Consider the following 11244-nt stretch of genomic DNA (forward strand, 5'->3'; position numbering starts at 1 on the left):
AGAAGACTTTCGGCGAGTTCGAGAGTTAGGGACATAGAGTCGAAGCCTGAATAGTAGAGAATGTCGGCGGCTTCGAAAATGGTTTGGCGAGGAAGAGCGGAGGAGAATGAAAAGAAGAAGAAGAAGATGATGAAAGACGAAGCAAGAAAGAGTAACGACGCCATTGTTGAACTTGAAATTTAGCGGGAAATGAAAGATTGTTGAAGAAATCGTTTACTCCTTTTCATTTAAAAAGACAGAAACGCCCCTTCCATACTGTATCTGTTTGTTGCCACGTTGGCATTTTAACTCTTCCAACCATAATATATATATATATATATAAGATTTTCAGTTTCTTTTCTTTTAATTTTTTTTTTTTGGAAAGAGAAATTTATAAGTTAAAATTGCAATAACTATTTTACAATTAAATTTTCTAGACTAAAGATTAATATCAACAAAAATTACAAAAAAAATAAATGTGTATCCAACTATCTAACAAGGACGTATGAGATTAAAGTTATGTCTAACACCAACCGACACTTGTAATTAGATACGAACATTCTAACACCACCACCAGCACAACTTCCAGAACCTCCAGAAAGAACTCCTAAATATACAACTTCACTCTCACTTCTAGGAACCATGGCTGCTACGGTTCCTTTCTCTCTTCTTAGGTACACTATTCACTCTTTTGATTCATTCGTGTGTGTGTTGCTTGAAATATTTAAAAGCTAATAAACTTCAATTGCTCCAACTATTTTCTTCCTCTTCAAAGTCGCAAGTAATTTTGTTTTTATCTTTTTTATGTTAACTCTTCATAGGAATGAGCCTTCTTTCTTAATTGTATTTCAAATGTGAAAAATTGAAACTTCTGCAAACTAATGAATTTCGAGACGAAGCTTGTGTGCAACATCAGAAAAATTTATTCATCAATAAAAAATAGAAATTTATCCAATTCTAATAAACATTTTTGAAGCAAAATGTCCAGGACAGTGGTTGCATTTGCAGCTGCAATGCAGCATCAAGATTTTTTTGACCTTGGCAGTATAAAAACTAGGAATAATTATCGTTCAGTATAAACTGCAGTTTGTCATTGAGACCAAATGACCTTATTAGCGTTCATAGTCTTTTTGCAAATTGTTTTGGGACAAAAAAAAATTCCAATTTTTAACAAGATTATTAACACTAGTCATGCACATACGACACTTCTTCAACGAATTGATGAAGTCTCTAAATAGAAATCCAAAACAGTCAATGCACTGTCAAATATAACAGAAAATATGTTCCTTTGTATCTAATATTTCCTTTTCAATCTGAGAAAATCATATTTTATTTCTTTAGATGACACCGACCGATTTTGACACACAATGTTATGATGGAGCTCATATGAATTTTAACCAATAAAAATTAGTATATTGAAAGTGTGCAACATACAATCAACACACTCTTTATCACACATTTTAAAATACACTTATTTTATTTGTTAAAACTCATACGAGCGATCATGACCAACCTTCTCAACCATGTTTTAGTCTAAATAAAACTTTTTGTTTTATTTGTTAAAACATTCTTCATAGTTAAGGCATCTATATTCATGAACTTCCCACCTGCATTCATGAACTTCACACTCACATTTTATATATATATATGATGCAAAATATGTATCTTTATTTTATAAAATGGCATACCAAATTTCTTCTATTTTTTTTTAGGAAAAATTTCATTTGTTGTAGCCTAAATAAAACTTTTTTTTTTCATATGTTAAAACATTCATCATAGTCAAGGCATCTATACTATATAAAAAGAATACATGAGTATCTAGCTTTTTTCTTTTCTATTTTACCCTTCATTTGAACTATTTTCTTTACTATTTTAACTTTTTATAATATTATTTAAATTATTAAATAAGAAAATTAAATCCCACTCAAATAGATGAAGTTTAGAGTCACTTTTAAAAATCGACTCTTTTAGAGGAGAGAGAAAATAATGATAAAATGTGGAGGTTGTTTTGTAGCAAAATATTTCTTTTATTTTATATAGGTGCAACAGGATAGATTAGTTTTTTTTTTTCATTTATAGAAAGCGATTTTTATTATGATAAAAAAACATAAAAAAATTCTTCTTTTAGTAAAATCTCTAAAATATAATTTTTTTTTTTTTTTGAGAGGGAATGATTTAAATTACTAAATGTTTAAATCATTTTTTTTATCCTGTAACAACCGAATTATTAACATCTTATAATTTGAAGTTACTTTCTCTTCTCTTTTGTAATTGCTGCAACTAACATATACAATACTTTTAAAATTAAAGAAGAAAAATGGTGTTTTTTTTAAATATCTACAACGAACATCCTTTACAACTTAGATAGTGAAAATATGTGCAATCAATGCATCGGAAATTGAAATTTTTGAGTTTTTTATAAAAATAATTCTTCTTTAAAATTCTTAAAAAATGTCTCGGAGCACACGTTAACAAGACCCTGTATTCTATTATCATGTTCTTGCTAATCACCTTTTGTTGTAGCCTTTCTCCCAAATTATAATTTCTAACTCATCGGCGGCATCGTAACATCATTGTCATGCACTACCTTATTTCTCCAACTCCATAAAGCATGGCAAACTATAGCCATTCATTTCATTTTGAATTACCTCCTATTTGTAGATCCTTCTCCATATTGAAATTTATCCACTAATTTGACGATGTTGAACATCAACTATATTGAGTCAAATACTTGTGTGATAAGGCAATCTTGTATATTGAGTTGCATAAAAAAACTTGCCTGCATTTCCTTATACAAAAATTAAGGACTGTGACTCTTAGCATCTCGTCATTAGTAACATGTAAGCAAAATATTAGGGTTAATTAAGTTTTTAGTTCCTATAAATATTTATAATTTTGTTTTTAGTCTCTACAAAATAAAATCATACTTTTTAGTCCATATAAAATTTTCCATCAGCATTTTTAGTCCCTATAAAATTTTTCCATCAACATTTTTGGTCCCTAAAATGCTTAAGAAAAATGTCACAGGAAATAAAAAGTGTGATTTTATTTTGTAGGGACTAAAAACAAAACTGTGAATATTTATAAGGACTGAAAACTTAACCCTAAATATTATGAATATATGTGTTGCATGTTTAGTTTATTTTTAAGAAGCTAAAATGAATTATATTAACACGACCAATTGGTCTTCTTAGCATTAGGTGTGCTAAGGAAGAAACATCAAAGTACAAACAAAATCTATACAATAATTACAAGTCACCAAAAAATAAACAGGAAGAATAATTATTAACCAATGCCTAATATCTCAAACGAGCTAATTATGCCACCAACCATCGTAGTTAGAGGGAAGACTAACATATTTCCCTTTCAACCACATAAATGTCGACGACTTTATTTTGTCCGCCACTTGCAATATAGATGAATTTTTGTTCTTGAAAATCCTGTTATTTCTCTCTTTCCAAATTTCCAACACCGTTGCAAACCAAATAACCTGAAGGATGAACCGCCTTGACTTGGCAGCTCCCCCAATGGAGTTAAACTGATTAAAAAGACTTGTAACATCACAAGGCATAACAGTAGAAACATCAATCCACCTGTGAATATGGTTCCAAACAGACCCAAAAACATTACAATGTAAAAATAAGTGAGAATATGTTTCCACCTCCTCATAACCTCCAACACAGAACCGGTTATTAACACCAACCACAGTACGACGGTAAAGGTTGTCCTTTGTAGGCAACCTATCAAGTAACATGCGCCAAACAAATAACACCACCTTCAAGGGAACTTCCTTAAGCCACAAATGAGGCACATACACCTCAACATCAACAGGAGCATTATCAGTCAAAAAATTATAGGCCTTCTATCGACCCTGTCAACCTGCAAAGTGACACTTTGAACTAAAAGCCTAAGTTCTCCCACTAGCTCTTCTTCCCACGCAAACAACCTACGCCTCCAACTCCACGCCGCCCCCTCCACCCCCATCCTAACAAATGCATGTCGAACACCGACACACTCTTCAACATTGACAACTCATATAATCTATTGAATCTAACGCTGAATGGCACTCCACCCATCCATTCATCCGTCCAAAAGAGAGTATTTTTGCCATCGCCTAACGAACGACAAACATTATCGAGGAACCACTCTTCCGAACGCATGGCAGATATTAACTGCCACCAAGCTGAGGTCGCACGGCCACCATCACTGACACGGCCCCATAACGAGCTGACAACACGTTATACAATAAACTATCTCTATCTATCAACAACCTCCAACACCACTTCCCTAATAATGTAAAATTAAACTCCTTACCCCGAAACCGTCAACCTCTTATCTCCGACAAATAGATTGCTAATCAAAACCATAGCTGCTTCAGCCAACCAAGAACCAGGTACATTCACTCTAACTAGGAGACTCTTCGTAAAATTTACCTTCAACCCCGACAAGTCTTGAAAAAGTAAAAGAACTTCTCGCATTGCACGGATATTAGCCCACGATTTATCACCCAAAATTAATGTGTCGTCCGCAAATTGTAAGTGAGAGACCGAAACCTGATCATTCCTCCCAACTGTGTAACCATGAAATAAATCAATATCAGTCATAGATTTCATTAACACGTGGAACCCCTCTGCAGCTAGAAGAAAAAGAAAAGGCGATAGCCGATCACCCTGCCTCAAGCCCCTTCTCAAAGAGAACTCATCTATGGGAGACCCGTTAACCAATACTGAAGTTGTTGCTGTCCCAATACATTCTTTTATCCACTTACGCCAAAGTGTCGGAAACCCCATTTTCAACATAACATCATCCAAATAGCTCCAATCAATTGAGTTGTATGCTTTCTCGAAATCAACCTTAAAAAGAATCAACCCTTTCTTGCATTTTCTAGCCTCATCTACCACCTCATTAGCCACCAAGATATCATCAAGGATCTGACGACCTTTTATAAAAGCCGACTGAGTCTCAAAAATGACTGAACCAATCACCATACATAGCCTATTTGCAAGAATTTTTGTCAAAATTTTGTACATACTCCCCACCAAAGAAATGGGACGAAAATCAGGACGAAAATCATTCAACCGTTGCGGGTTATCGACCTTAGAAATAATATAAGAGAAGAGAAAAAATTCACTTCTAAATTCATTCAATAAATAATATATTTAAGGCTAGAAATTTTAGTTTCTATAAAATAAGAGGTCTAGAGTTAGAGATCAGAAAGATTAAGATGCAATTGTGTAATTAGATAGATTATGTCGTGTATTAAGACACATATTACTATACTAAAGATAAAAATCATTTATTAGAAATTGTACCAATTTATTTATAAAAAAGTTGACAATTATTTTTTCTAAATAAATATTTACTATTTAAGAAATTCTTAACATGCGCCCTTAAAGCACATGTTAGGATACCTTAAATTTATATTGGGATTTGGGAGTATATTCCGACTACAAGTAAGTTGGGTGATATTGCATTCTTACAATGAACTTGGGGAAGAAATGACAAACAAACATACAATACATAGTAACTGTTTTTTTTAAGAACACAATACATAGAAATTGGATTATGAATTGTATTCTTTTTGGTAGCAACAGTGCACTGTACCCTTGGTCACTAAGAAGAAACATTTGCATCATCATTCTTCATATATGAATACAAACACGATTTAACATCTATAATATGATCAAACGGGAACCACTGTATGCTTTGAGTAGCAAGAGCAAGAGACTCCTGTCATTACTTTGAATGATTAAATGGTCACATATTTTAGCGCATGTGATGCCTACATTATGAGAAACGAAAATCAATAAGCTGATACAATGAATTCAATTGATGACCAATGCTTTCATTTGTAGTTAGCCAAACATTTTAACTAACCTTAGAGTCTCTTTTGTGCCACGCCGTATTTTGCAGCGTATGGTGGGGAGTCCAAGTCGCTGGTGAGCCTCGTACCGGTGACAGCCAGAAAAACCTACAAACACAAGATGATATAATCTATATAGTGAGATTCCACTGTAAGCAGCTTACGATCTTGAAAGTTAGTCAGTCTTCAATCATAAACCTAGTTCTGTTTTGATTGTTTATAGCGATAAGCACGGAGACTAACTATAGATGAAAAACAAAAAATCATATCATTATTATGCCATTCAGAAAAGTACATACCATAATAGTTTCCATCAACCTCGAGCACATCAATCTGCATCACTTAAAAGGAACTTCAATTAGCAGCCGAGCAAGATAATTTTGATGAATGAGAATTTATTTTACCAAGAAAGAGTAGGAATTGTACGTTTTACTAACTCAAAATGCAAGCAAATCATAGAGTACATACAGAACGTTAAATTCAGCAACACATAAAACATAGATTCCCTTAACAGAGTCATAAGTTTCTGCCCCCTAATCTCAATGGTATTTAACAGTGCAAAGATGTATGGCATCCATCACAGAGTAATTATGTAGAACAAGAACATACACGGAGAATAGCTATAGCGGCAGTTTAATCAGCAGAGGTATGCCATCTCTAACCAGTAACTACTGACCAATTTTGATTGCATACACGCAATATTTCCCCCACTTTCAGAACAATGGAACTAAAAAAATAGGTCAGTTTTGATTTATTATTCATTTTTTTTTTTTTGGAAACTTGATATTTGGCCCAAGGACCAACCAGTCCGGGGATTCAATCCCACCGTCCACTAGCTAGGGGCCGAATTGAATCTAGAGTATGGATTGACCCAACATAGGAAGTGTTGACACATGGTGGATTCGAACCAAAGACTTAGGGAAAATGGTAAAGGTCTTCTGATCAACATAAAAGGTCAATTCATCAAAAAAATTGTAAGAATTGAAATTTAAATATTTCATTCGTAGTTATGTGATCAGCCAACCCTCAAATACAAAGATTAATGTCAAAGAAAATGACAGGAAAATGAATGTGTGTGTCCAACTATGTAGCACGGACACTTGCGAGTAAAGGTGTGTCCATAACTGCATGTGACTTGACATTGCTTCATAAGTATTCATAGCTAAGATCCTAAAAAAAAAAGAATATTAGAACCTTAAGCCTTAAGGGCTTCTCTTTAAATTCATGGTATAAATAGATTTTGAATAAAAATATGCAAAAGAGAGAGTAAGTGATTACAGGCACTTGAAGACCAATTTCACTAATACTGTCCATGAGTTCTTGAACTTTGTTTTGATCATTTGATCTAGTCCTCATCATAGGCCTTCTTATCTTATCAAGAGGAAGTTCCAGTATCACTGGACCCACACCACCACTTCCAGAACCACCAGAAAGAGCCCCTAAATTTAAATAGAAAAATATAAGGAAAAAAATCAAAAGATTAAAAATTTAATCAACAGAAAGAAAGAAAATGAATGATGCACCATTAGGGTTGGATGAAGCAAATACAGTGAAACTCCTCAAAGTATTTGGAACCTGCAAAACAAAATTTGCCATGTTTTTTTCTTCTTCTCTGCAAGATATTTTATTTTTCTTTGTGGTTTTATTTATAGCCAGAAAATTAAGAATTTTGTAATAAGCTATTCACATTACAAGCATGGCCCACCATTTTCAACGGCCAAGATTCAGTTTTTATAAAAGGGTAAAATATTTCGCAGAAAAAAATTAATTAATCTAAATTTACAACCTCATTCGTTTCTAGGAACTATGGCAGCTGCTACGGTTCCTTTCTCTCTTATTAGGTAACAATATTCACTCTTTTGATTCATTCATGTGTTTGATGTGTGAAATATTGAATCTTGCTTTGAATAATTTGCAGGAACTACTCACAATTGGTGTCGACAAGAGCTTTTGTTGTTAAAGCTAACAACTTCAATTTCTCAAACTCTGTTCTTCCTATTCAATGTCGCAGGTAATTTTTAATTTTTTATTTGAAATTTTTATGATCTGTAACGTTAAATTTGCGTTGTTAATGAGCCTAAAACAATAAAAGTTGGAAACTTTGATTGATTGTATAAAGAATTAAGAACTGCTATATAGCAATCAATTGCATTTCAGTGCATGTTTGGTTTGGAGGTAACAAAATTAAGTTTGAATGAGTTGATTTTATACAATTGATTTGACTTGAAAGTGAATTGAGTGTAAAGTGGTTTATGTTTGTGTGCATTTAGGTAAAAGTGAGTTGAACATAACAATAAATTTCAGTATAAAAATTATGTTTAGACTCAAGTTACAAATCCTATCTACAAGTTAAATAAGTTTTGGAGACAAAATCAATTCTTCTCGAGAACACTACCAAGCATGGCAAAATCAATTTTACACCTCCGAAATCAATTCTGGGCTACTTTAAACGCGAAACCAAACATAGTCTCAGAAATGTGTCTGTTTTTTTTTTTTTTTTTTTTTTTTTTTACTTCAAATGTGAAAAATTGGAACTTCTGCAACCTAATTCATGTTTGGATAACCTTGTTTGTTATTGGCAGCTGAAAAATGAACAAGAAAAGTAAAAACCTTTGTTTCTCCAAAGTAAGTTGTTAACTTATTTTTAGACATGATGTAACTACTGGATGAATAAACTAAAAATGTATTGCTATTTCCAAAAATTTGTTCAAGTTCAACCAGGTGCTGTTGTTGATTGTGGATATACATACTAGCTATTTCTAAAAATGTTGTTTGGATCGGATACCTTAGAAAAGGATCTTTTGAGTGTGTCTGCACTGTTAGGTGTGTAACTGCAAATATAAAGGTTTATTGTCATCCAGCACCAAGTTTTGGTAGAGCTTGTTAATAACCAGAATCTGTTTTGAAATTATATGCTGTCTGTTACCCATATCTTTTTTGTTTTCTTCATGTTTGGAATAGCTGTAGTTATTGACTTGGTGTGAATTGGTGTTTATTGGCATTTTGCTTACTTGTTTCAGGTTGCCATTTAGCGCCAGCGCTACAAACAATGAACAAGCTGCAGCCAAAGCAGCTGCTGTTAATGCTGATAGTGGAGCACCAACAATGTATCAACGTTAAACCACTGAATGCTTATATTTCTGAAATATGTTTGAAACTTCCAAGTTTTGTATCTTTGAAATTCATTATCACTATAAAACACCACAGACTATTCCAAATCAAAGAACATTAAAAGATTTAAAAGTTTAAATGCACAGTCTACTTCTATTTTGCCTAGAATTACAGTGTCAATATTAAACACATTAAAAGATAGAACCAATCTAATTGGATTGTAGAAATTTTCCAAAACATTCGACCAATGTTGAAGGACTGAAGTGCCCTTTCTCTCTTTAACACAGACACACCCAATGATTCTATTTTACCCATCTTTGCAGATTTGACAAGATCATAAATAAGGAAATCCCTTCAAGCATTGTATATGAAGATGAAAAGGTCCTAGCCTTTCGGGACATCAGTCCACAAGCTCCGGTTCATGTCCTGGTCATTCCAAAATTCAGAGATGGATTAACAGAACTTGGGAAGGTCGCTAATCATCTTGTTCTATATGTACATTAACTCAAGGCTCTTTAGTTTTTAGTTACATGTACATTAATTTTTTATAAAAGGGGTTTAGAGAACATTATTCTTCAGTTTCTCACTGATAGTGAGCGTTTCTTTTTGTTAGCTTTGAGTTGTTATTGGGATTTTTCCTTACATAGTAGTAACAGGGAGCATTTTGATCTACAAAAGAAAATCTGCATTTTCAGGCTGATGCTAGACATGGGGAGATACTGGGCCAGCTTCTCTATGCCGCCAAAATAGTAGCCGAGAAAGAAGGTATCGCTGATGGATTTCGTGTTGTCATCAACAGTGGTGCCAGTGCCTGTATGTTCTTTTTTCTAATCAAAACAATTTCCATTGCTAATAATGGTATGGTATCTTATTTGCTCTGTTCCACTAATCTCGTTTTTCTTATTCTGCTAGGCCAAAGTGTGTATCATCTGCACTTGCATGTCCTAGGTGGGAGACAGATGAATTGGCCACCTGGTTGAAAGTCAATCCTTGGTGATTCCTGCAGATCTTAGAAATAGTTGAATGGCAAATGTGAAATGTTTTTTGTTATTGAAAAACCTAAACTTATTTTGTAAAGTAAGTACCGCGTTTTATGGGTTTATGATACTTAAATTATAAATAAGCAATCTCATTGATATTCTTATGTTTGAAATTATGCATAATAAGAGAGTCAAGTATAGAATGAGTATCCTATTCATCTTGTCTCTGAAATAGGGATATAAGAATGTCTTAAGAAGATATCTCAGTTAGGTGAGCTCAGGGACATTGAAAGAGTTCTAACTAGGAAGTACAGGGTTCAACTCTAGAAACTAACATAACCCATTAACATTTTGCTTATAAAAAAAGAGAGTAAATTCTATAGTACACAAGTGGAATAAGTGTTGCATTGTGCACAAGCTAGTTTCCACCATTGAATCAGTAAATATCATCATGAAATTAAATGAAATATGATGTAATTTATTGATCTAATGGTGAGAAAAAAATATTTGTGTATGATGCAGGACCATTTCGCTTGTGCATGTTAGACAAAACCATAAAAAATAGTGGTGATACAAAAAATAATAGTGGACTGGTGCATAAACACGGTGGTGTGAATAGTAAACTACATTAATTCTGAACAGTCGTGATAATAGCGAACTAAATTAATTTAGGGATTATTCTTTTAGTGATTTTATAAAAAATCAAAATTTATTTTGTTTTGTTATTGTAATCAAAATTTATTTTGTTTCTTTAGAAATTTTATTACAAAATCATCTCAAATTTTTGACACTTATTTTCTCTTTCGTCTAAAAGTGATTTTTTTTGTTACAAAAGACAAAAATAAAAAAACGTTGAAGTGTCAAGATTGAATGAAGCATAATTGTGTTTTTGCCGATAATTAACTTCCAAACAATATCCGAGAGACCTTCTAAAATGTGTCTTTGCTTCACTGTTACTTTCTAAATAGGTAGCTACTTACATCTCATGACCAGTTTTTTTTCCTTTTGTGCATGATGTCGATTCATTTTACTTAGACAAAATCATAAAAATATAGTGGACTGTTACATAAAAACATAGTAAACTAGTATTACATAAAACCGGTGGTGCAAATGGTGATGAAATATATTAATTCTGAACGGTCATGAAAAAGTTATGGAGTCGCAGTTCAGGAGTTTCCGGCATTTCTTGCTGAGAGGTATCCCCGACTATCTCTGCTCCCTTGTTTCTCAGTAAGCTCCAGATTTGTTTCAACCTATCAATTGCTAAATGCGCAGTTCTTGCTTCTTATGGTATAATTCATATAATTCGTA

At 33.0% G+C, this 11244-nt stretch overlaps 2 protein-coding genes across 3 annotated transcripts; one reads left to right on the plus strand and one right to left on the minus strand.

The window, feature by feature from the left end:
* Positions 1-606: 606 nt before the first annotated feature.
* On the plus strand, positions 607-10106 carry LOC11445215 (14 kDa zinc-binding protein). 2 transcript variants are annotated; one of them, XM_039833671.1, is made up of 6 exons: positions 607-653; positions 7761-7853; positions 8863-8949; positions 9277-9424; positions 9649-9766; positions 9866-10106. In XM_039833671.1, exons 1-6 carry the CDS (start codon positions 622-624, stop codon positions 9931-9933), a joined length of 546 nt encoding a protein of 181 aa, XP_039689605.1. In that variant the 5' UTR covers positions 607-621; the 3' UTR covers positions 9934-10106. The 2 variants fall into 2 exon arrangements, with proteins under 2 accessions (XP_039689605.1, XP_003607898.1); XM_003607850.4 differs by lacking the exon at positions 607-653 and adding an exon at positions 7531-7683.
* Positions 5345-7518, minus strand: LOC11444056 (sulfiredoxin, chloroplastic/mitochondrial). The gene is made up of 5 exons (XM_003607849.4): positions 7366-7518; positions 7121-7281; positions 6142-6175; positions 5857-5950; positions 5345-5761 (listed from the first exon to the last, which is right to left on the minus strand). The coding sequence occupies exons 1-5, from the start codon at positions 7436-7438 to the stop codon at positions 5746-5748; spliced, it is 378 nt and encodes a 125-aa protein (XP_003607897.1). The 5' UTR covers positions 7439-7518; the 3' UTR covers positions 5345-5745.
* Positions 10107-11244: the final 1138 nt, after the last annotated feature.

Source organism: Medicago truncatula, chromosome 4 (genome assembly GCF_003473485.1).
Source record: "Medicago truncatula cultivar Jemalong A17 chromosome 4, MtrunA17r5.0-ANR, whole genome shotgun sequence".
In the NCBI taxonomy this organism is placed as follows: domain Eukaryota; kingdom Viridiplantae; phylum Streptophyta; class Magnoliopsida; order Fabales; family Fabaceae; genus Medicago; species Medicago truncatula.

Excerpts from the sequence above, each read along its gene's own strand:
- LOC11444056 (XM_003607849.4), bottom strand. The coding sequence starts at position 7,438 with ATGGCAAATTTTGTTTTGCAGGTTCCAAATACTTTGAGGAGTTTCACT. Across the intron at positions 7,282-7,365 it reads TGCTTCATCCAACCCTAATG|GGGCTCTTTCTGGTGGTTCT; the intron begins GTGCATCATTCA and ends ATTTAAATTTAG. Across the intron at positions 6,176-7,120 it reads AAATTGGTCTTCAAGTGCCT|ATTGATGTGCTCGAGGTTGA; the intron begins GTAATCACTTAC and ends TAAGTGATGCAG.
- LOC11445215 (XM_003607850.4), top strand. The coding sequence starts at position 7,649 with ATGGCAGCTGCTACGGTTCCTTTCTCTCTTATTAG. Across the intron at positions 7,854-8,862 it reads CTTCCTATTCAATGTCGCAG|GTTGCCATTTAGCGCCAGCG; the intron begins GTAATTTTTAAT and ends TACTTGTTTCAG. Across the intron at positions 9,425-9,648 it reads GATTAACAGAACTTGGGAAG|GCTGATGCTAGACATGGGGA; the intron begins GTCGCTAATCAT and ends CTGCATTTTCAG.